This window comes from Paroedura picta, chromosome 1, assembly GCF_049243985.1.
Source record: "Paroedura picta isolate Pp20150507F chromosome 1, Ppicta_v3.0, whole genome shotgun sequence".
In the NCBI taxonomy this organism is placed as follows: Eukaryota; Metazoa; Chordata; class Lepidosauria; order Squamata; family Gekkonidae; genus Paroedura; species Paroedura picta.
This window is the reverse complement of record NC_135369.1, coordinates 45,350,072-45,375,948: the sequence shown is the minus strand read 5'-3', so window position 1 is coordinate 45,375,948 and position 25,877 is coordinate 45,350,072. Positions and strand designations below refer to the sequence as shown.

Sequence of the window (25,877 nt, the reverse complement as noted above, 5' to 3'; positions counted from 1 at the left end):
AAGAATGAGCCCTAATTACCTGCTATGCCTCCTGCTGCCAGGCACACCTAGACACAGGGGGAGAGAGAGAGATCTGTACCTCCCGGTGTCCCCTGGGTCCTAGCACCCATTGTATTCCTGCCTGCAATGGGCTTTCTTGCTACTAATAATATAATAATAAAATTGTATTTATTATTTGTCCTCTCTGTGAACACTCAGAGCGGGTTACAACAATCAAATTTACATAAATGCAACAAAATCAATATAAGGGTTAATTACATTTATTAATTAAAAGGATAACTTACAGAATATTGCTCATCTTTCACTATCAGAAAGGGCGGGGGGAGGGTCATCAGACCCTTTCGCTGGAGCAATTTTGGTGGATTTCCAGCAGAGAGGTCTACACTTCCAGATGTCATTTCCACCTCAACCATATGCCTGGCAAAACAGCTCCATTTTACAAGCCCTGCAGAACTGTTACTGCACTTGTCCTCTTTTTTTACTGCTTCAGCTAGACCAACATGGCTATCCATCTTGATCTTTCACAGTGAACAACAATACAAGCCAAGGAAGCTATACAAAGTTCTCTGTGTTCACTGCAGACAGTGTGGGGCCATAGCCCATATTTCTAGGAACTGAACTGAATTGAGGTGACCAGAGTTGAAGCTTTAGTCAAGAACTACTGGGGAAATTAAAAGTCAATGAATCTCCAGGTCCTGATGGCATACACTTGAAAGTTCTTAAAGAACTCAGTTGTGAGATAATCGATCTATTGAATTCAGCTACTGTTCCAGAGGATGAGAAGTGGCAAATATTCCACCAATCTTTAAACAGGGGTCCAGAGGAGAACCAGGAAACAACAGGCCAGTCAGCCTAATGTCTGTTTCGGGAACATTAGTGGAAGCTGTAATCAGAATTGTTAGGCACATAGAGGGACAGAGCTTGCTCGGGGAAAATCAGCATGGCTTTGCAAAGGGAAACACTGCCTTACCATCCTTTTCAGGTTCTTTAAGAAACTGAACAAGCATGTAGACAACAGTGACCCAGCAAACATTATGAAGGCCTCCTATGCACGGCGGCAGCCCGTTGCGGCGGGCCAGGATGCCCCAGTATGCACGGGGGGGGCATGCTGGGCTGCCCCAGCGTAGCGCTCACGCATGCGCTGAACGCCGGGGCCAGAAGGTAAACCGGCACGGTGGAGGGGGAGGTTTGGACGGCCCGGGGAGGGAGTGGGAGGGCCCAGGCTCTCTCTGCAAGCTCAGGTGGGGGCAGGGGGTCGCCCCTGCCAGCTCCGGGGCTCCGCGGAGCCAGCAGGGGCGCACAGTGGCCCTACAGGGACACCGTACGGTCAGGGCTGGGCGGACTGACAAGCCTGGCGCTGGCGATTATGCACAGCGCCAGCCTGCTGTAGCCCCAGCTTACCCAGGAAGTTACGAAAGATCTCGCGATCACCTTTTGTAGCCCTGGGCTCACATTATCGGTGATTTTAACTGAAGTGCTCCTGCTGCCAGCACAGGCATTCTGGCCCGTGCATAATGGGCCATACGGACTTTCAAAAGACTTATGGCGATGTATCTCACTAAAGACATGGAGGACTGCTAATTATAAGAGGCTGATGTAGTGGTTAAGAGCAGTGGCCTCTAATCTGGAGAATCAGGTTTGATTCCCCACACCTCCGCATGCAGTCAGCTGGGTGATCATGGGCTAATCAAAGTTCTCTCAGAGCTCTCTCAGCCTCAACGATCTCACAAGGTGTCTGTTGTGGGGAAGGAAAGGGTAGCTGATTATATGCTGTTTTGAGACTCCTTTGGATAGTAAAAAGTGAGGTACAAAAAACAGTTGTTTTTCTGGATTAAAAACTGGTTAAATTACAGGAAGCAAAGAGTAGGAAAAAATGGGCAATTCTCACAATGGAGGGCAGCAAGCAGTGGGGTCCGACAAGGATTGGTATTGGGGCCGGTACGATTTAATGCATTCATAAATGGTCTGGCACTAAGAGTGCATAGTGTAGTGGCCAAGTTTGCAGATGACACAAAATTATTTAGGGTGGTGTAAATCAAGGCTGACTGAAGAGCTTCAAGATGACCTCCATAAACTGGGTGAATGAGTGACTATATGTTAAAGGAAGTTCATTGTTGGTAAGTATAAAGTGATGCACGTAGGGACAAAAAAAAATCACAACTTCAAGTACAGACTAATGGAGTCTGATGTTGCTGAGACTGAGAGGGGAAAAGGTCTTGGGGGTCAATAAAAGTATCAGCCCACTGTGCTGCAGTGGTGAACAAGGCAAACTCTAAAAGGGGAATTTATATGGAAAATATTGCATTTTACAGACTATCCAGACTGTAAAGTTCATGCTAGAAGCAGAAAGAATGGGAGGGGAGAGACAGAAAAAACAAATGCCTGAACGGGCGTGATCACTGATGCCTCCTTATCAATGGAGGAACCGGTCACAAAGGTAGCCCAGCTGGCATTGTACCGTCTTCGTCAAACACAGCTACTAGCGCCCTTTCTGACTCCAGAACACCTGGCCACAGTGACGGTCCATGCAACGGTCATTTCCAGACTAGATTTCTGTCGCTCGCTCTATGCAAGCCTGCCCTTGTCCCTGCTCCAGAAATTGCAACTTGTATAAAATGCAACTGCTAGTATTCTCACTAGAACACCATATCCAGCCTATGCTGAGGCAGTTGCATTGGTTGTCAGTCGAATTCTGGATCAAGTTCAAAGTTCTGGTATTGACCTTTAAGGCCATTCACAGTCTCGGCCCAGTGTATTTTAGAGACAGCTTAACTCCCTATGCCCCTTGCAGGGTCTTGCACTCTACTAATAGGTTGGTGATTCCTGTCCCATGCAAAATCCATCTGGCCTTGACCAGGGCTAGGGCCTTCTCAGCCTTAGCCCCTGTCTGGTGGAATGAGCTCCCAGAAAAGCTGTGGGCCCTGTCAGAAAGAATACAGTTCTGAGGGGCCTATAAAATGGAGCTCTTCCACCAGGCTTTTGGTTGAGGCCAGCTTGGTAATTAAGGAAGATCATGGGTATCTCTGCTGTTACTATTTGATGGTCACCATGTCCTTAAGGGTTGCCAGTGGACAACTGGGGAAGGGATTTTAGGGGACTGGGTGGGTATGGGGGTTATTAGTTTTATCCCATATCTTAAATTTTGTATTAATTTTTGTTGTAAACTGCCACAATCTGGCTGTGCCAAGAGTGGCAGCATACAAATATGAGAAAACAAATAAATGAAATAAGTAAATATAAGAAACAAACTTGTCTACAAATTCACTGAACAGAAAGAGTTAAAGTAAAACTTGTGTCCCTGTTCATATGTAAATTACAAGCCAATTTAACCTGAGGAAGAATCAAGTTATCTAATTCCCAATCTCTTTTGTGGCTACTTAAAACTAGAGAATGGAGCATCTTCCCCCCTCCCTCTGTTCTGGCAAAGGTCATCAGACAGAGTAACCAAGACAGGTCGGAAACCAGTTTGCAGCAGTCCTGATACGCCAGTTCAATCAAGAGCGATCGAGGGCAAAATAAGAAGGGGACGACAGAGAATGAGGTGGCTGGATGGAGTCACTGAAACAGTAGGTGCAAACTTAAATGGACTCCAGGAATGGTAGACAGGAAGGCCTGGAGGATTATTGTCCATGGGGTCGCGATGGGTCAGACACGACTTCGCACCTAACAACAAGAGATGGAACTCTATCTCTGGGGCAGTGGTACCCTGCATCCTTGGGGCACAACAGTGAGAAGTCTTCTGGAGTTCTGGTGCCGCTGCTGGAACTTCTGATGTCACCTGGCTTTTGGCCACAGAATGATGGACTGGATGGACCATTGGCCTGCATTCACTCCCCTGCACGCCCCCTCCCCGGTTTTATTTTAAAAGGAAGGATCTTTCTCTTTAAAAGCTGCTCCTTCAGGATGAGGTTGATGCAAATGCAGCTCTTTTGGAATGTATGCAAATAAGCCCCACATCCTCCCGACCAAAGGGAGACCTGATCCCACATGGCTTCTCTTATGTTTTAAGCTATTATTATGCATTTTCCAGCATATTTTTCCTCAAAACTTGGTGGATTCTTTTTGTAAAGGTGGCTTTAAAAATAATCTAGGTTAACAACGCCTATCAAAATTAGAAATTTAACCTTCTTTTGTTAGCTGCAACATCTTGTGATCAGGCAGATATATATTTGGGGCATGACCAACATTCAATGGTGGAGCATGTGTTTTGCTTGCAGAAGGTCCCAGGTCCAACCCCTGATATCTCCAGTTAAAAAGGTCAGATAGAAGATGCTGGGGAACACTTTGAGTGCCTGGAGAGCTACTGCCAATCATATCAGACAATACTGTCCTTGATAAGCCAAATGCCTGCTTTCCTGGAATGTCTAATTAGCTGCCCTGGGTATCACACACTGAGAATCTGACCATCCACTAATTTACCTAAGGTAGAAGTCAGTCATATTTGAATATACATCACACAGCTCATTCTAGAGCCACTGAAACAGCTACACATGCATAGGGATGTTCACATCCATCTGGAGCTACCCACTCTTACACAGAGCTAGCTGCCTGTGGACAAAGTTGAATCAGGCCATAAAATATCCAAGACAGACATGGGTTTGCCAAGAATGTGTAACAGCTTGGCAGCATTCGGGTCTGTCTTGGGAAATAGATGCATGATAAACCCTTTATATATCAAGGAATTACTTTGCAGGCTACTTACAAGCATTGCATTGGGAATAGTCCAAGAATTAAGACTCCAGCAACCTTAGCAAGTTGTTAGAAGATAAACAGGACTTTAAAAAAATAGCAAGCCTAGGGCTAATACTTTCAGAATGTAGGAACAACTTGGCAGGAAAGTTGTCGACCATCACCTGTGCTAGTTAATTTCCTAAAAGCTTGTCTAGTTTGGAAACAGACTAGAGTTGAAGAATATCCTCCAATCTTTGCAAGCCAACCAAGCCTCTCTTCAACCTTGCCCGTCCTTGGTTGAATTTTGTGCACAAGTGTATTGAGAGCTGAAGTTCCGGTTCCCACAGCAACCATCAGGAGCTCCAAAGAGAATGTCACTTTGCAGGATGCTATATTTATTTCATAATATTTCCTGCTGCCTTCTGTGACTCTGCTACCATGGAAATGTGGGCAGAACATGCCTCCAGAATATGTGTTCTTAGCAAAAAATATAAATAAAAATAATTAAATAAAATCCCAGTTTCACTTGTCACCCACCAACAGAGGACTCAGCTCTGATGTCAGAAGTACTGATCTCAAAGGTCCATCAAATAAATCAGAAATCACAGCTCCTTTGAGATGGGTAGCTTCAAAGAAATGGCTAAGTTGAACAGGATCTGAAGTTGCACTTTTTCTCTTGAGAGCCAATTCAGAGCTGATGCCCTCCTGGAACTACATTCCAGAAAATAAGCAGACAACAGCCTTATCTGAGAGTCCTCATTCCAGAGTCTCAGAAGGTCTCATGTTTTGCTCAGAATTTGCATAAGGGGAGAAATTTCTCCTTGTCTTGCATTCCATGGCTCTGTCTCTCACACAGCAGACCTCTAGGGCCCAATTAAAGCATGATGCCTAGCTAGGAAAAGTTTACCTGCATAGCATCTTATCTAAATGAGGATTGCTTTGCCTACATGCACTCTCTTAACATGCTAGGGATCCACAGGTCGAGACAAACAGGTTCTGGCTGGCATGCTAATTTAGCATTTTTATTTTTAATGTGTTATTAAAGTTATATACCACCTCTTCCAGTCAGCTGACTTGGGTGGTTCGCAACAATAACAGAAATACAGTTTAAAACCAAAACAAACATACTTAACATCTGAGGATCAGGTTTAAATGTGATGCTGGACCTGTACTCCCCCTCACAATTTTTGTTTGCTTGACTTCATATTTAAAATTGGTTCTAGGCCTCTCTTCCCTCTTCCCAAGTGTTATGGCTACCACATTTCTCTGGGCCTTGGCCTTCTTGCCCATTTCATGCACGTGCATTGTACTTTAAAATGCTGCTCTGAAAAAAACTTCTTTCCCACCCACCCCCTTTTCCCAGTCATCACCTGTCAGAAGGAAGCAGACCAGAATCTGCTGAGACAAAACTTCATTCTTCCATATTCCTTCCTGTCTGGGTGGATTCTTCAGTAGCCCTTAACATCGCCTTCAGGGAATGGTGGGATATAAATATTAAAATAAAAAATAACTAAAAACACATAAGTTACGCGGATTGTTTCAGAAGGTAGCCGTATTGGTTAGCAGTAGAACTATTAGTTTCCAGTCCAGTAGTACTCTGGTATGGTAGAAGTCCAACAAGATTTTCAGAGGTGTTTTAAAAGGTAACTTCTTATTGAAGGGAGAAACACGGCGAAAGTGGCGTCAAGTTTCTGAGCCTAGCTTTTTATTCATCTTGTACATGCCAGCAGTTTCTAGACAGAAACACAGATGTTGGAGCTCAGCCTCAAGGACGCACAAGTTGGCCGGCTGATGAGGAAATGACAGATTTCCCCCACCCAGAGCGCCACCTAGTGAAGAAGGCTGGCTACATGTCGGGCTGAGACCTCGCTGGGCATCAGATCCCCAGGGCGCGTTGGATCACTTGGTCCACTCAGCCCCGGACGGGCGGGGAAGCCCCCAGCAAGGGGATAGGGCGATTCTTTTACAACCAAGGAGAGAAGTGGCCGCACCGCGCCCTTTCCTGTCTTCTCAGCCGCCGCCGCCGCAGTGGCGGCGCGGAAAGAGGAGGGGGAAACAACAGGGGGCCTTGAGGGGAGGTGGGCTGGGGGAGCCGGCCTCAGTCAGCAAACACTGATTCCCACCGCCTTTAGCCGGCAGCTCCGGAGGTCCGGCCCTACTCACCCATGCGCTCCGCAGTCTCTGCAAACACGCGGCTGCCTCTAGTGCCAGGAAGCAGAGCCCCCAAAGGGCCCCGGAGGCTCTTACGCAGCAAAGCAAATTAGGATGGGGGGGGGGGACACCTCGAAGGCACCCGTGGCCAATAAGCACACGCCAGCCTGGATCAAGCCGCTGCGGTGAAGCTCTGCGGGGCTGCCTATGCCACGGTGGCCGGCCGCGGGGGAGACGGGCAGGGGGGTAGCTTGACTTCAGCCCCTCGTTGCCACGTGGACCTGCACAGCCACCAGGCGGGTCTCCGGCAGGCCGCTGAAGGGCTGGCGGGAAGTGGCGTGCACCCAGTGGCTATAGCCGTCCTTACCACCCGCCCTTCGCTCGTGGGTTAACAGCCGACCAACAGCGTTGCCGGGCGGCCGAGGTGTTCCCTCTCCCTCCAGCCCTTGAGCCGAAAAGGTTACCTGGGGAGGGGAGGGGAGGGGAGGGGAGGGGAGGGGGGGGGGTTGAAGGAATCCCACAGCACAGTGCCCTCAGGTGGAAACTAAGGGAAAGACACCCTTACAGTTAAGGGGAGTAACAGAATTCTACAGAACAGAACTAAGTGCCACAGACTCCGTTGGAAGATGCTTCCCTTACAATGCTTCCCTTCCTGGACGCTTCCCTCATAATGGAAGCACAGGTCACAAAGGTAGCATGGCTGGCATTTCATCACCTCCGCCAAGCCAAGTTATTAGCGCCCTACTTGGCCCCGGAAGACCTAGCCACAGTGATGCATGCAACGGTCGCCTCTAGACTGGACTTCTGTAACACACTCTAAGCAGGCCTACCCTTATCCTTGATCTGGAAACTACAACTGGTACAGAACGCCACAGCCAGGATTCTCACATGGAGATCCCACATCTGGCCTATACTCCAGCAGCTGGCTCCCAGTTGAATTCCGGATTAAGCTTAAGGTTTTGGTAATCACCTTCAAGGCCATACGTGGTCTGGGCCCAGTGTATCTGACAGACCGCCTCCCTGCCTATACCGCCAAAAGAGCCTTATGCTCCACCACCTCCAACTGGCTGCGGATCCCTGGTCCCAGAGAAGCGCGTCAGACCTCAACAAGGGCCACAGCCTTCTCGGTCCTGGCTCCCACCTGGTGGAGTAAGCTACCTGAAGAGATCAGGGCCCTGTCTGAACTCTCACAATTTCGCAGGGCCTGCAAAACGGAGCTCCTCCACCAGGCACTTGCTTGAGGCTGACCGACCCAAAAATACCCAGTGTGCCCACAGACCATGACCGAAGAATCTGACCAACCCAAAGCTGTGTCAGTGTTCCTGTTCAAATATTGTTCTGGCAGATAAGAACAGATACTACACTTTATCTTAGCCAAAAGGCCGAGAAGCTATTATTATATTTGTTATATTTTAAAATGTTCTATTTCATTAGCCCATGATGTTATATGTAAACTGCCCAGAGTTGTGTGGAAGGGCGGTATAAAATAAATAAAATACAGCTTTTTAATACCATTTCCCCATAAAAGAAAGCCTTTGTCAGTCTCTTTCCTGCATTTTTGTTACTGATAGTTTTGTACTAGGTTACAAACCTCAGGACTATTAGGATGATAACTTTTAACCTCCAAGGCTCAGGGTGGGTAACCATCTTTATATCTTTTACAAAAAAAAATTGAGGGGGGTGGAAATAACTAAATGAAAACACAATATATTTGTATCCCTATATATTACCACCCCTGCTAAGAAATGTATCGGCTAGACCTGGAGGTTGGAGAAAGAGACTGAGGTTGGGGATGACCTGCTTGCCATACCACATAACTAGCACAGCAAATAAATAATTATAATAAGAATAATACTCAACCATCACATCAAATTCTTCATTCTCCTGAAGTGATATTAGGGGCAGGGTTCAGCTTTGCCTGTCAGATAACTTCATTTTTAAGCACAACACACCCCACAGCCATGGCATTGACTTCTCTAGTGTCACTAACTGCTTTTGAAAACAAAAGGCTTCAAGTCCTATTTCAGCTCTTTTTCTGGAGGAGGGGAGGATAAGATCTCCGATCTTATCATATGACTTCCGATTTCACGTAGGGAATCTCTTACTTGAAATTAGCCCAATTTCACCATCTCCCTGCATAGGGGTGGAATCTTCTCCTCTGGTGTGCAAGTTTCCCATATTGAGGATGTCCCATGTTTGCATGTTACCAAGAGAAAGTAGCTTGCTTAAACTCATAGGACGCTTCTGGACTGGCATCATAGATGACAGAATCTTACCTTCTCCTCCTCCAAATGCTCAGTTGGTCAAGTTGAGGAAGGCTTTTCTAAAGTTGAGAGACAACCACCTCTCGTGTGTCAACCACCGATGTTCTAATACATGGATGCTATGCTTAAGACAGCACATCCAGGTAACCTCAGAGAGATCACAACAGATGAAGCTGTACTTTCAAGTGAATTTCTGCTTGGAATCCTTCCTTGGGAAATAGCTAGAGAGTATACATTAACAAAACCCACCCATCTTACATTCCACATAACATTAAAATGAGGAAAGGCTATTCTCAATACAAAACCTAGGAATTTTGAGACCTTACCTCACCGTGTCCCTAGAACATGCTGTGCCTGGCCATACAAACAAGTGTAGAGAGAGTCAAGTGTGTTGCTATTCCAGAGCAGTGGAATGGGCATCTAAGACCTGGGGGAGGGGGATGTATTCTTCACTTTAAAAGGAGGGATGCACTCCTCTCTCTTCAAGTTCCTGTACCCAACAGAAGAATCCAACCCTAATCCTTTTCAACATTACTACATTGCAGAACACATTATGTGCACAACATGATCTACTTAACACCAAATAAAGAAAACAAAGTCTGTGGCTGAATCACCTGAAAAGAGTAGATGCTAAGTGAGCTTTCATAAGGCTGTTTCCCTGGTGGAATTTCCAGGCTCTGGAGATAGCAAATGAAAGAGCCCAATACCCTGTTGTCTTGATCTTGCCAAATAAAGAACCCCTGGTGACTTCAGGTTCCTACTTGATAGATTTTAACTCCCAGAGCTGCTGCTCCTTTGCTTATCTCTGCCTTCTCAACTTACTTGGAATGCCTTCTAATGTGGAGGCCCTCTTTGTGTGCACCTTTCCCCCAAAAACTTCCCTTGCCTCCCTCCCAGTCTGGGAAAAATCATTTTGGCGCATTTTATTATCTGGCTCGATAGCTTATGCTCTTGAAGGAAGAGTCCCCAAAGAAAAATTCCCTCTAAATTCCCTCCTTGCAACCATCCAGGCCCAAAGACATCATATGAAAACAAAAGGGCTTATTTGGTTCTCTGAGTCGCCTCCCTGCTTTTCAACACTAAGGGTCTAACTCACATGCTGCCTTCATGTCACAGGGTGTCTGTTGTGGGGAGAGGAAAGGGAAGGTGATTGTAATCTACTTTAAGACTCCTTCTGGTAGAGAAAAGTGACATATAAGAACCAACTCTTCTTTTTTCCCTTGTGAATTTCCTTGAATAATTGCTGGAATGCTCAGTTCCCTCTCCAAATGACCCACTCCTGAACTTCAGATCTCTGGTTTTACGTAGGTCAGGTAAAGGTAAAGGTATCCCCTGTGCAAGCACCGGGTCATGTCTGACCCTTGGGGTGACGCCCTCTAGCGTTTTCATGGCAGACTCAATACAGGGTGGTTTGCCAGTGCCTTCCCCAGTCATTACCATTTACCCCCCAGCAAGCTGGGTACTCAGGTCAGAGGTCAATCTAAATACTTGATAAACCACCCCAGATACTGTTATTATCTCCTCACAGAAAAGGATGGGTACTATCTTCTTTCTCTCTTCAACCCTTCATCCTCTGAACCTTACATTACACAGTAGTGTTGTGATTGTGTATAGCTATTGGGGGAACAAAGAGGCTCTTGTGGTGCAGAGTGGTAAGGCAGCAGAAATGCTATCTGAAGCTGTCTGCCCATGAGGCTGGGAGTTTGATCCCAGCAGCCGGCTCAAGGTTGAATGAGCCTTCCATCCTTCCAAGGTCAGTAAAATGAGTACCCAGCTTGCTGGGGGGTAAACGGTCATGACTGGGGAAGGCACTGGCAAACCACCCTGTATTGAGTCTGCCATGAAAATGCTAGAGGGCGTTTTCACAGGGGATACCTTTACCTTTATTGGGGGGGGGAGTGTTTTATGCTGTAGTAGTGTACTCAAGCACTGGTTTGGCTGAGTGCTTGTATCCTTCTTAATAAACAGGTCTGATTTTTCTGCTAAATTCCTGCTTCCATTTCCAAGTCTGCCTCAGTTTCACCCCATTGTTTCAAAGATCCCTTAGAAACGGCTGTAGCATGCCAGGCGGGCAATGAAGTCTAAAACTGAGGCTCCTTCAGAACAAGTAGCTTCCCTTTTATACTTGGTTCTTTGGACCAAGTAGGAGGCAGTCCCGATGCACACGATGTGCCTACAGGTTACATGAGATTTTCTGAAGCACACAGTCACCTACCTTTGCTGCCCAACTTCATAGGCGAGTCAAGATCTTTTTGATGCCTACCAAATAATAAAACCTGATAGTGCCATTAAACATTTTAAAATAGAACTTCTTACAATTGCTGTGTATGTATTTTAACTAAATATTCCAGAACAGAACATGGTAGTAGATCTCTCCTGATAAATTTCCCCTCCCATGAAACAAACTTAACTTGCTTTTGAACCCATATATTTCACATATATTTCTTTCTTTACCTCTAGGCCAGAACTACTTATGTGGGCTTCCTGGTGCCCTACATGGCAGTGTATGTTCCCAGACCATCAATAAGTGGAAGAATCTCTTGGATCACATAATATGCTCTTAAATTCTGTAAATAGCCATTGTCCCCCTCTCCTTCCCAGAAGACCAAAGGTACAATCTAGTATTAGCTCCACTCAGGATTTGTTTATTGAGATCTACCTGGCAATCTACAAATAATGCAGACAAGGAGTGTTACCCAAATTGCTGGGGATAGCAAGAGGCTGGGTAACACAGGATCTTTACTACCAATTTTTACGGGGTCCTTTCCCTGGAAGAAACCCTTTTTAAATGAAGAAGACAAAAGCTTATACTCATGGGATTTATTTGGGGAAAATATTGGGATACACTCAAAACACACACAGAGCAAAAAACATACATACACTAAGTTCTACAGGGGGACAAGTTCAAGATACTGCACCTTTCTTGGATCCAAGCAGCCCAGACACAGGGTTGACGACTGTCAGACGCACAGGAAACTCACAACAAAACTTATTCAAAAGAAAATAGTTTTATTGATTAGCACTATACGCATTGGACTGAAAGTCAAATCTGACTCGAAGCCAGATTTGCCTCAGCTTATCAATACATTTCTCCCGCCCAAAACTTGACAGTTCCCAAGGAGGGGGGTGGTGAAGAAAGACATATGTGAAACAAAAACAGGATTCCAAACTCCCATCCTTGAGAGAGGTGACAACAACCCTGTGAGCCCATAACAAGATAAGGTTAACATAACATCGCTATTCTATTTTATTGCTTACAAACTACAAGGCCGGGGCTAGCAGGCGCCAGGCTCAATCAAGCAATATAACTGACATGGAGGAACTCAGGCTAATTTATGACAGAGATTCTACAATCCTGACATCCCTCCGCATTAAAACTAACTCCACTCCCCCACCTAGCCAGCATCTACCGGACGAGGACAATCAGGGAATGCTCGGTGGAAAGCCCGGAGAAGGCGGGGTGCTTTCACATTCCCAGCCTCCACCCACTCTTTGTCCCCAGCAGGAAAATCTTTCCAATCGACCAGATATTGAAGGCGACCCTTATATAAACGAGAGTCTAAAATTTGGTTGACTTCATAGTGGGTGTCTTTATCGATGTAAATTGGCACAGGCGTAGCTGGAGGAGGGTGCCACTCGTCCGGGGCCGGAGCTCTTCGCAGCAGGCTGGAATGAAAAACCGAATGTACATTCCTATAAGTCTTTGGTAAGGCTAGCTCAACAGTCACGTCATTAATCAGTTTTACCACTTTAAATGGCCCCACATATTTTGGGCCAAGTTTTTTGGATTTCTGTTGGCACCTCAGGTTCTTTGTAGACAAATAGGCCAGATCTCCCACTTTCCATTCAGGAGCAGGTACTCTCTTTTTATCTGCTTGAGCTTTATAGGCTTGTTTAGCCTCCTTGAGGCTAGCAACAATTTCTGGCCAACCTGTACTGATGGTTGCTGCCCATTTATTTATGTCAGGAGCCTCTGTAGAGCTGAGCTCCCAGGTGGGGGCTGCCACCAAATCAGTTCCATACACCACTTTGAAGGGTGATGCCCCTGTTGAAGCGTGGACCCCATTGTTGTAGGCAAATTCAGCAAGTGGCAATAAAGAAACCCAGTCATCCTGCTGGTGATTGATAAAGCAACGCAAATATTGTTCCAGGATTTGGTTTACCCTTTCGGTCTGGCCATTTGATTCAGGGTGATAGCCCGAAGTAAGGGCTTGCTCCACTCCCAATAGTCTTAGGAGTTCCCTCCAAAACTTGGAAACGAACTGGGGGCCCCGATCCGTCAGAACACGTGTCGGGATCCCGTGCAGACGTACCACGTGTTTAATGAATAGAGAAGCCAATTTAGGTGCTGAAGGCACACCCGTGCAGGGAATGAAGTGAGCCTGTTTTGAAAAAGCATCCACTACTACCCATATCACGGTGTTCCCGTGGCTGGGAGGGAGGTCTGTGATAAAGTCCATAGTAACATCTGACCATGGGCGAGAGGGGGTGGGTTGTGGCTGTAATAGCCCCTTTTTCTTGCCCCCAGCCGGTTTTGAGGCAATACAAATGGGGCACCCCTGTACATATTTTTCCACATCTTTGCGTAGAGATGGCCACCAATACTGTCTCCTGACCAAGTGCAGAGTTTTTACAAAACCAAAATGTCCAGCAGTTTTTGCATCGTGGCAAAGTTTCAAAACTTTTCCCCTGACCGAAGCAGGAACAAAGAGTCTCTCGCCTTTAAAAAAGAGCCCCCCCTTCTCCGTCAGATCAGGGCGGAGGGAGCAAAACTCCGGATCTTGGGACACCTCCTTCTGGACCCAGCCCCCTGGGATGGGCGTAACAGTCTTTGTGTGGCTACGCGTCACGGCGGCCATTCCCAGTTGGGCGGGGGTAAAAACGGTATCTACCAATGGGTCTCGTTTGCTGTTATATTGGGGCAGGCGTGACAATGCATCAGCCAAAAAGTTCATTTTGCCCGGCAAATGCTTTAGGGAGAAGTTGAAACGGGCAAAAAACTCCGCCCATCTCATCTGCTTGGCGGAAAGCGAGCGGGGCTGCTTGAGAGCTTGGAGGTTTTTATGATCCGTCCAGACTACAAACGGGATCGCGGATCCCTCCAGCCAATGCCTCCAGGTGGAAAGGGCCAATTTTACAGCGGCTGCTTCTTTTTCCCAAATTGCCCAGTTTCGTTCTGCCCCCGAAAATTTCTTTGAAAGATAGGCCAGCGGGTGTAATTTCCCGTCCACCCCCTCTTGGAGGATCACGGCCCCCATTGCTACGTCCGAGGAGTCTACTTGTACAGTAAATTGCTTAGAAGGGTCAGCATGGGCCAGTACTGGTTCGGATGTAAACAGTGACTTTAGTTTGTCAAAAGCGTCCTGACAAGGGGGGGTCCACAGCAGGGGCGCCCCCGGGCGGCTCGCGGTTTTACCCCCTTGTTTGGTCTTTAACAAGTCAGTGAGGGGCAACGCCACCTTGGCAAAGTTGGGGATAAAGGTCCTGTAAAAATTAGCGAACCCCAAGAAGCTTTGCAGCTGCTTCCTGGTGCGGGGAGGTTCCCAAGCCAGCAAATCACGCACCTTGCCAGGGTCCATCTCAATCCCAGCCTGGGAGACACGGAAACCCAAAAACTCCACCGCATCGCGGTGGAACTCACACTTAGACAGTTTAGCAAACAATTGGTGCTTCCGCAAGCGGCTGAGCACCTCGCGGACTAGGTCAGCATGACTCTCGACATTCTCTGAATACACAAGAATATCATCAATGTACACCAACACCCCCTGGTACAATAAATCATGCATAATTTCATTTATCATATTCATGAACACGCCCGGAGCGCCGGCGAGGCCGAACGGCATTACGGTGTACTCAAATTGCCCTAGGGGAGTATTAAAAGCCGTTAAATACTCGTGCCCCTTCTTGATCCGGACTCGGTAGTAGGCTTCCCTCAAATCCAGTTTCGTGAAGATCCGCGCCTTCCCCAAGTGGCCCAATAAGTCTTTTATCAGGGGGAGCGGGTAGGCGTTGCAGGTGGAAACCGCATTCAACCCACGGTAGTCAGTACACAAGCGCAGCGAACCGTCCTTCTTTTTTACGAAAAGGACCGGGGCTGCCAAGGAAGAGGTGGCCGGTCTAATAAAACCCCTCGCCAGGTTTTTGTCCAAAAATTCCCTAAGCTCCGCCATCTCCCGCGGGCTCATGGAATAAAGTTTGGCTTTGGGGAGAGGTTCCCCTTTCTTTAATTCAATGGCACAGTCAGTTTTACGGTGGGGGGGAAGTTGGTTGCACTCCACTTCCGCGAACACATCAGCAAAGTCCCGATACTCGGGAGGGAGCGCTGCCCCCCCTGATCCCAAGGCGGCTACAATCCCCGCACTTGGAGAACCCCGCGGTCGAGCGTGCTGCTCGCAGGCGGGAGAGGTAAATTTCACAGTCCCCTCTTTCCATTTCACTAGGGGGTCATGTTCCTTCAGCCAATCCAACCCTAACACGCAAGGGAAAGCCGAGTGAGGGGCTACCAAAGGTTGGATTCGTTCCCAATGTTTTTTTATGTCCAAGTCCATGGGGCGCGTCTTTGCCGTGGCTTCCCCTCCGGGAGCACATTTCCCGTCTAATTGGGTGATTGGCAAGGGTTCCTTCAGTGGCACCTTTCCCACCCCCAAAGTCTCGGCCAGTGCCGGGCTCACTAGGGATTGGGTACACCCTGAGTCCACGATACACCGGACTCCCACTGTTTTCCCGGACTTGGGGTTGGAGAGATTGGCAGGTAGGAGTAGCAAGGGGGAATCACTCACCACGCGTTTGCCCCTGTTGGCGGCCTGCTGGCGGGGCGCCTTTACAGCAGACCGTCCTCGTTTCCCGACTGCTCCTCGACTTGATCCTCGTCGTCCAGCCCGCTCCCTTCCTCCGAGTCGTCCACTGCCGGCACGGCAGCCACTGGCACCAGGAGAGCCTTGGCACTTTTCTTCGGAGTGGTTTTCTTGGCAGGCTGGGCTTTCGATGGGGCGCCGCTCATGGCCTTCGGGGTCGATGCTGCTTTCGTCGGGCAGTGTGCGAGAAAGTGCCCCGCTTGGCCGCATCCCAAGCACAGCCCCTTTTCCATGCGCCGGGTGCGCTCAGACGGCTCCAATTTGGCTCGGGGCTTGACTTTCGCCGGGGTGGAAGTTTTCGCCACGGTTTTGCCTGCCAGGACCTGGACCATCGAAGCTCGCTCCAATCGATTTTCCATTTCCCCAGCCAATTGGACCCACCCTTCAACCGTAAGCGGGTCTTCCAGGAGGAGGCATTTATCTGCCAGAGTAGGATTGAGGCCTCCCACAAACGACAGCACGCGTTGGGGTTCCGTCCAGTCCGGCACAGAGGAAGCCAGTTCTTTAAACTCTCTAGCGTACTCGACCACTGACAACTTCCCTTGCCGATGAGCCCTGAGTTTTTTCTCCGCGGTCTCTCGTTCGAACGGTTCCACGTACATCTGGCGCAGGGCTCTCATAAAATGGTTGTAGTCACGGATGGCTTGGGGGTGATAACGGTACAAGTCCACGAACCATTTGGCTGCTTTGCCTTCTAGGGCTTGACCTACGAAACGCACTTTCTCAGCGTCGTCCTGGAAAGTGAACCCCATTTCCATCATATAGGCCTGGAGGTGCACCAGAAACGTAGGAAAGTCGGAGGGGTCCCCAGAAAACTTAGCCTTGAATTTATAGGTGCTCCGCATCTCCACACCACGGAGGTGGGCAGGTAGGCGCCCCGGGCCCCAATCCGCCGGTGCCGGGGCCGGGACCAGGGGTCGTGCACCACGGCCGATGCCTCGCCCTCTCCCTGCCGCCACTCTTGCTCGTTCCGCTGCCCGTGCCGCCTCTGCTGCCCGCGCGGCCGCTCGCGCCGCTTCGCGCGCCGCTGCTGCCGCCGCCGCTTCGGCTCCCGCAACGTCCGCCGCCGCCGCCGCTGCTGCCGCCGCTGCTGCATCCTCACCTCCGTCCGCGCCGTCCCCTCCGGCTCCATCGCCGCCCGCGCCGCCTTCGTCCTCTCGCTCCTCGTCCTCGCCTTCTCGTTCCCTCTGCGCTCTTGCTCGAGCCTCTGCCTCCGCCTCGATTTCCAGCTGCGCCCTGGCCCTGGCCACCGCCTCAGCATCCGCTGCTGCTTGTGTTTCCGCCATGCCGTGTTCCCGCAGTGCAAGCCCACCGCTCGCTCGTCGCAGGCTGGTATCGTGCGCACCACCCCCGAGCACTTCCTTCAGCAAGCGTTGCGTTCGGCGCTTCTCCTCCGGATCCAGCCGACCCGAAAGATCCTGCAGCCAGTTAGTCACCCTGTCCAGCTTGTACTGCAAGTCCTGTGTCTCACCCACAGGCTCCAGCGCGTAGCTAGGCAGTCCCAGGTGCTCCGGCCACCGTTCATCCCCAGTAGGGCGGTCGTATCTAGACAATCGCCTGCGCTGGGTGACGTGTCGTTCCAAAAATTCCTCGGGTCCCGGGGTTGCCCCCGAGATTGCCCGCATCATGCCCGAGCTGTGCGGGCCGGCACCAGCGCCGTCGCCCTGGGAGAGGTCCCAATCCAGGCCCTCTCCCTGCTCAGAAAAAGTGTGTCCCTCGCCCTGCATTTTGCAGGTGAAAGGAGTTGTGAGATTTGACTTGATGTCAGACGCACAGGAAACTCACAACAAAACTTATTCAAAAGAAAATAGTTTTATTGATTAGCACTATACGCATTGGACTGAAAGTCAAATCTGACTCGAAGCCAGATTTGCCTCAGCTTATCAATACATTTCTTCCGCCCAAAACTTGACAGTTCCCAAGGAGGGGGGTGGTGAAGAAAGACATATGTGAAACAAAAACAGGATTCCAAACTCCCATCCTTGAGAGAGGTGACAACAACCCTGTGAGCCCATAACAAGATAAGGTTAACATAACATCGCTATTCTATTTTATTGCTTACAAACTACAAGGCCGGGGCTAGCAGGCGCCAGGCTCAATCAAGCAATATAACTGACATGGAGGAACTCAGGCTAATTTATGACAGAGATTCTACAATCCTGACAACGACATCAGGGGATGGACAGGATGCCGGGTGTGGACAACAACACACACACACACACAGGGTGTGCGCAAGGCTTGATATAGTGTTTGAAATTCCCGGGCCAGCCCCAGAGACTGCCCACTGGGAGGTCCGTGATTGTTGATTGGTCTCTGATATTATGAGTACCTGATAGGTGAGTTTGAACTGTGATGTCACTAGAGTGGGAGGTGTAGAGTAATCTCATCAAATAGAATAATACCTTGGCTAGGTGTAATGTGTCGCTAATGGCCTTGTCTTTGTTTTATCAGGAAGGACTGGGGGAAGACATTTGGGGATAAGAGATGGTGCTAGACAGAAATTACACTGGTCAAGAGAGACAAAAGAAGTTGCAGTTAGTACCTTGAAGGGATATTCCTTTCCTGTAGATAGTCTAATGGTCTTTGGCTGGGGGGGGGGGTTGATTTAGATAACGTGCACATTTAGCTCAGTCAGTTGGGCAAGGAGGAAATGTAAGAAATCTAGTGAAGCCCAAACAAGATGGAGACTTAGCCTGGCTTCCTAGGTTTCTTAAGGGCCCCTACTGACTCCATAGGCAGTCTCTGCCAGGCTGGTTTCTGTGTGTGCCAACCTGCTCAGAGTCCAGTCATGGGCTTCTGTGCATGAAGGTATCTCTGTGTGAGGCACCCTTCCATTATGGGCTACCTCTCGGGTAACAGGAGCATTAAGATTAAGGTATGAAACACCCGCCCCACCCCCCTTTGTTTAACATCCTGCTTGAGGAATTATCCTGGAAGATTCATAATCTTGCATAGTGCATTTTGTTATTTGGTGGGTTTTCATAAAAGGTACTGCATGGCTGTTGTCCACAAAATTGCTGCTATTTGTTAGTGACCACCTTGAATTAAAAAATATTGAAATAGCATTTATAAATTTAGATTTGATCTCAGAATTACTATTAGTTCACTCTCTCCTATCCCATCCCTCCATTTTAAAATATCCCTTTTACATTACACTTGTACTTCAAGGAAGCTGCAAAGGCAATTTGCACAGCTGATGGGACAGGCAACAAATGGGCCCTTCCATTCCCGCTTTTCATTCACAGATCAATAAACAGCACCATCTCAAGGCCCGACAGTTTCCTTTAGGTCGCTTTGACAAACCCTGGAGAATAGAAGCTGCAGTTATTTCCAGAATTCAAAATGTGCAAGAGACCTACAGTTATGTCTGTGACTATTATTGTCTTAGTGGTAGAAAGCACGTGAGTCCCCTTGTATCCCGTATCTCACTGGAGGAATAATTCAGGAAGGACAAAACCATGTATGAAAGTTAAGGACCACCACTCCCTGTACAAACCTTCCCATCTGTTCCGACCACTGTCAGCCTTAGCCCTCGGCATGCCACTCTGCAGCAGCCATGGTAGGTAGGCTATGGGATAAAGGCTTTTTCTATGGTGGCCCCTCACCTACTTGGCCCTCTCACTCTGTTTGTCCAGTGCCTATTCTTTTGAAATTTATAGATCAGATAACAAAAGGCAAATTTCCAAGGTATTTAAGCAATATTTAAGAGACTTGTTCAGGTATTCATTCTTGCGGTTAATTACTTGCAGTTGATGATCTTATAACTACTGCTTTCTTTATGGTGAAATATATGAATATATGATTAACAATAGCAAATATAAAATTCCCAGTAATTCCACTGGTTTTACTGGTTTTATTGCATCATTTTACCATTTCTGCCTCTATGAACTGACATGAGAACCAGTTATGTAGTAGTCTAAACACAACCATAATAAAATCAAATCAGAATGCATCCCAAATAGTGTTTTAGCAGCATTTAGCTTTGTGCTTTCTGAAATGAGACACTCGGATGTAGTACTCTGATAGATGACTGCTAAAAGAAGCTCCAGAGAACAATTTTGCATGTTGACCAGCTTTATCAAACTACCAAATTTATCACAAGTAGCAAATAATTTTTTGTAACATAGAAAGTGCATGGAAATTGGTGACTTGTGAGAGCCTGCTCTCTGCTTTTGACTTTTCTCCAGAAATATCTGTGCAGGGTGTTTTTGTCCAGAATGATATTCAATAATTAATGTCAGATGTGCATATTCCTATAGTCTTTATGATCCTGCCCCATGAAATATAAATTACAGCAAAAAGAACAGGGCTAAATTTTCCAACTCTTCAAATCTCCAGAGAGAAGGCAGCCCTACCACAGTTATTGAAATCCATCTGAATAGTTACAGCCCAGGCATACAGGCAGGTTGCTTGGAAGCCAACCATCTATGTGTTACTCTTACCTACCTTGGCTATAGAGAAATATACAGAAATAATTTATTCAGGGTTGTGTGGCTAGATTTCTGGAGTGGCAATGTTTTACCGAAGGGAGTAAGCATTTCTTGCCACCTCAAAGAAGGCTGTGAAGAGACCCATCCTTGGACCCAGAAGATTTACATGATTACAGGCAGTGGCAAATACCTCCTACTGGGGAAAGGTGTGTAAGCAATGGGTCGCTGTACAATTCCAGGGTTCTTGATTGAACTGGCGTATCAGGACTGCTGCAAACTGGTTTCTGACCTGTCTTGGTTACTCTGTCTGATGACCTTTGCCAGAACAGAGGGACGGGGGAGCATGACTCTTTATTCTCTAAAGCAGTGGTCCCCAACCTGCGGCCTGCGGCCCGGTGCCAGGTCGCGAAGGCCATGGCGCCGGGCCGCGGCTCCCTCTCCCCGCAGTAAAAAACTTCCCAGGCTGCAAGATTCTTACTGCGGGAGGGCGGCCACCAATCTTCCCTATTTTAATAGCTACATGAAATTGCCGAGTCAAGTTGTCCAGACTTTTGGGCTGCTGCAGCATGTAGGTAGGTGCCATCCAACTTTACTTTTCTACTGAGTGAGAAGAGACACTGGATGTCCTGATTTAGCACGTGGAGGCAGCAGTGAACTGGAGCAGGGCCAATAAATGGAAAAGACTTGAGGTTCAGCTCAAGGAGTCTGTTTCTGCACAGGGTTGCTCTCCAGCTTATGGGGCAGTTGTGCTGCTTGGGGGTGCTTTTTGAACCAGGGGAAGCTACAGATCCCCCTTTACTGAAGCAGTAATTTTCCTTCGGAGCTATGATTTGGCCGCAGTTATCCATGCTGAAGTGCTAAAATGCACTTCATGAGTGACCCATGAAGCCTGTCCAGAAGCTACATGTGGTGGCCAGCAGGTTACAGTTAGTGACCACATCTCCCAGCTTTAAGCAAGCAAGCAAATGGATTTCTCAATTAAAGGATTTTAAGGTTATGTTACTTGCACATTAAACACTACACTACTATTCCTGGCCATCTTGTGCAAGCTGAATTTTCTGCAATGACCTTGGCATCCCCAGAAGAAAGAACCCTGTGATCAGTAATTTACCTAGAGGAAGGAAAAATTAGGTAAGGAACACAGGAATGTTTTAATTTTTTAAAAAAGAGAGGGACTCTTTATTGAGAGCAGCATATAAAAAAAACTCTTGGCTGTTCTACCCTCTGCTCAAGCAAATTGAAACTAAAATGACTCTAGGCTGCAATTCTTGTAATAACAATAATAATAATAATAATAATAATAATTAAAGAATACTAAGGCTGAGAGGTGTCAACATTTTTTTAAAGGAAAGGAAAACAAACATTGTCCCCAAATAATCGTATAAAAAGGATAGGAAAGCAAGTGAAAAATCTCCTTCATATGCCAGGCACTTAAGTTTTCTTTGCTCCTTCTAGATATGCAGGGAGGCACCAGAAGGCCTGATGGACCATTCCAGGAGGAGAGACACAAGAGAACTGATTAATAAATACAGAGGTCCAATTTATAAGGTACTTTGATGTCTTGTTCAGGCCTCGCTTCACAATATCTGGGGGGTGTCTCCTCCCCCAAACCCTGCAAAACCTTGCCACAAATGAAGACTCTCTCAAATTAAAGGAAGTTGCTTGTGCTTATTGTGAAAGGCATTCTGAGATCTGAATCAGATGGGGCCATGGGAACATGGTTCATTGCAGAAGGTTCCAGGCATCTCCAGTTACATGATAAGTAGATCTCTACTTAAGACCTTGGAGAGCCAAGGCCAGTCGGAGTACACAATGCCAACTTCGACAGATCAACAGTCTGACTTGGTATAAGAGAGGTTCATGTGAGTTCAGGAAGAAGAATATGCCTGATGTGCCAACACAGAGGAGTCGCAAAACTTGCCACAGCCCTTCATTGCCAGAGTGGCCTGTGGTGCCTTTCCAGCGTTCCCTGCAGCCCTTGCACGTTAATCAGCCCCATCGATATCAGAGGTAGAACTGGAAGGAACGCAGCCTGGTGAGGGGCAGGGAACAGGGCCTGATAGGAAGCCTCTGGTCAAAGGACAATGTCCACAAGTTTTGTCCATTAGTGTAAAAAATCCACAATCCCCTTGGGTGTGGACTTTGGGTCCCATTGGAGAGTCTGTAACAGTCGCACGCCAAAACCACTCTCCAGCCATTCCCAGCTCATGCAAGTGAGGCCAACTTTTTCCTGCTCAGGCTTTGCTTTCAGACGGGCTTTCCCCAAGCATGTTGGCGATCTCGCTGAAAGACGGGCGGTCCTTTGGGCTGGAGGCCCAACAACGCTGCATTACTTTGTAGATCTTGGAGGGGCAACCCTCTGGATGGGGAAGCTTCATCTTCCCGGTCTGTAAACCTGAAGATGGGTAGGAGGGGAAGCAGATGGTCAGAAAACAAAGAGAAAAGGAGAGCAAGCAGCCCAGTTCTTGGTGGTGAGGATGCCCTACCATGCTCCAGCACAAAGCCTCTCTGAAGCAATGCTCTTAAACTGATACTTTGCTTTTCCCTCCCCTTCCTCAAAAGCAATCTGTCCATTCAGCAAATGCTTCACCCACATCCTCTAGATCGGGAACACTTCCTTTCCCTTCAGCCAACTGCATGCTTAAGGAAGGCCTTGCAGATATTTGCAAGCTACTCTTCTTTCTCCTCTTCAGCCACCCCTGCTCCTAACTCCCCTTTCCTCCCTTCCGTTCTGCTAGGAAGAGCCCAGGGAGAATGAAGAGATGAATGAGACCTATTACGGTCCCCCCTCAGTGCTTCCTCTGGTCTGGGGAGTGAGCCAGCATGGCTGCCCATGCTCCTTCCTCCAGCCTGAAAAGGTCAGGAGAGGTAATGTGCACACATGACACAGCCTCACAACAATTTTTTCCAAGATCAGAAAAGGTTCCAACAACATGAAACACAACTCCAGAGAATGTCTGGTGAACCACTGAAAGGAAACAGCCATAGCGCAACAGGGTATACTTACAAGTATCAGTATGCATGCACATGCTGCTCTAACCCTTATAACTATTGAGCTACCAGTTTTGCCTACAAAAGTGCTAAACAAATGCTAAAAAGCAGCAATTTAAAATCACTACAGGGACAGCTGAATTCAGAGCACCACAATTCTGACATTGGGGACCCTTAATGCATGTCTACAACAGATCCATAACATCTGTACTTTTGCCTCTCCCAGATATCCAGTGCATTCATATGAATAATTCCATCTTCCACACCATCTATGGCTGGAGTGTAGCATGGGGTAGGGTGGAAGGCATTCTTTCAGAAAGGACACTGAAAAGTATGCAGCCAATTGCTCTCAAAGGACAGTCATGATGATACATTACAAACTCATGACTATTTCATACCTTCCACTCATTTTTATTACTTTATTCCATTTATATACCATCATTCCGGTGTGTGTGTGTGTGTGTGTGTGTGTGTGTGTGTGTGTGTATATATATATATATATATATATATATATATATATATATATATATACACAATAAAATGCAGTACATCCATTCATCCATCCGTACCTACCTACCTACCAACCAATCCACTAAGGGCAGTATATAGCATCAATAAAACCATACACAATTAAAATAAAACATTAAACCTTTTAAAACCATCTTTAAGTAACAGCAACATAATCTCAATAGCTGCTAGTATTTCTAGTGCCATCCCTTTTTCTTTAAGGGGGGCATTAAGTATTATCAGATCACTGCCCCCAACAAAAAGCTTAACGGAAGAGCTCTGTCAGGGCTCAGATCTCCTATGGGAGCTTGTTCCACTAAGTAGGGACCAGGACTGAAAATGTCCTGGTCCTGGTTGAGGACAAATGTACTTCCTTGGGGCCAGGGACTACCAACTGGTTGGTGTTTAATTTCAACCCCATTGGTTCTGGTCCGATCCTCTGGGGCAACAGAAAACAATTCTGCTCCATCTTCTATGTGACAGCCCTTAAAGTATTTGAAGATGGTTATCCAATCACCTCTTAGTCGTCTTCTCTCAAGGTTAAACAGACCAAGCTCCCTCAACCTTTCCTCATACAAGTCCCTCACCATTTTCAAACCCCTCTCCAAATCCCTCACCATCTTTGTAGCCTTCCTCTGGACATGCTCCAGTTTCTCTACATCTTTCTTCAGTTGTGGTGCCCAACACTGTACTTCAAGTGAGGTCTTACCAAAGTAGAATGGACTTTTGCAAATCCCAATGTTTTCATAAGCAAAACACAAATTCTAATCAATTTCCTGCTTTGCAATGTTTAAATGTTTCCTTCTACACCAAGGAACACTAAGTAAGTGTGTGTGTGTGTGTGTGTGTGTGTGTGAGATCGCCAACTGTTCTTGGAACAACAATATTTATTGGCAGCAAGCCACACAATCCTGCAGATTCGCTATAAACTAAAAATGTGTGCATACTACAATAAAAGTGAAAAAATGTGGCACTGATGCTGTATCTGATACTTTTCAGCTTTCTTTAGATCATATATTTCTAGCCCTGGAAATTGCAGACATAGGCATACATACAGATAACAGAACCTGTACTTGGGCAGCCCAGAGTTCAGCCCAGCCTTGTATAAAAAGGTTAACTAAGCAGACCCCCATGCTTATTCTATAACATTCAAGCTTTTTTAAAAAAAACAGCGAGGTATTTTTGCTTTTTTTGTTCATCCCCTCCTCCTCAAGTATTCTGTCCTATTTGGCTGGCCAGCAGCCATACTGTTGGCAGGACTGCTGGATTCGTGGATTGCCAGATGGCCCTTGCTGGTCCCCAGCAGGGGTGCCTCACAACTCTCTGGGCCAAGAGAAAAGTACTGGGAATCAGGGAAAATTCACGCACCTGCTAGCACCTCCTCATCTGCCAGTTTGGAGTATGGCATTTCTCCAAGGGTGAATATTTCCCACATGACAACCCCGAAGGACCAAATGTCAGACTTGGTGGAGAACTCATCCTCCAGGACAGCTTCAGGCGGCATCCAGCGGAGCGGGATCCAGGCTTGGTGGTAGTGATAGTACTCACTGTTTCATAGAGAAGCAAGAGGGTAATCAGTTCAGTCCCAGAGACCAGACAAGCAAGAGGGACCCAAATCTCCCCTTACCTGTTGTAAACATCCTTGCTGAGGCTCAGGCTCGACACCTTGACCTGCCTTTGGGCGCTGACCAGACAGTTCCGAGCCGCCAGGTCTTTATGTACAAATCTGCTGTTGGAGAGATGCTCCATTCCCAGTGCCACTTGGCAGCAAAAGGATACCTGCACAAAGAGGCCCACACACATTGGCTCCAGATCAGAGAAGGCATGCTATAGTGACCCCGGCCCTTTATTTTAAGTTATTTTATTTGTATACCCCCCCTCTGGTTTCAAGCAGTTGCCAGTACAGAGAAGAAAAAGTGCTTATTGTTGCCAGCAGTATTCTAAAATTGCTGAGTGACAATTTGCAAGTAGAAATGTTTGCTAGGGCTTAGCAATCGCCTTGACAAAAA

General features: G+C 47.4%; 1 protein-coding gene and 1 pseudogene across 2 annotated transcripts in view; both read right to left on the bottom strand.

Moving 5' to 3' along the window:
• Positions 1–8,108: 8,108 nt before the first annotated feature.
• LOC143827994 (U2 spliceosomal RNA) lies at positions 8,109–8,216 on the bottom strand (annotated as a pseudogene).
• Positions 8,217–21,519: 13,303 nt separating this feature from the next.
• Positions 21,520–25,877, bottom strand: part of PTK7 (protein tyrosine kinase 7 (inactive)) — a 94,687-nt gene continuing 90,329 nt past the window's right edge. For both annotated transcript variants that reach the window (XM_077336777.1, XM_077336768.1), the window contains 3 exons: positions 25,496–25,647; positions 25,237–25,415; positions 21,520–22,765 (listed from right to left, as the gene is read on the bottom strand). In XM_077336777.1, the coding sequence (XP_077192892.1) occupies positions 22,605–22,765; positions 25,237–25,415; positions 25,496–25,647 (492 nt within the window). In that variant the 3' untranslated portion in view covers positions 21,520–22,604. The remainder of the gene's footprint in view (positions 22,766–25,236; positions 25,416–25,495; positions 25,648–25,877) is intronic.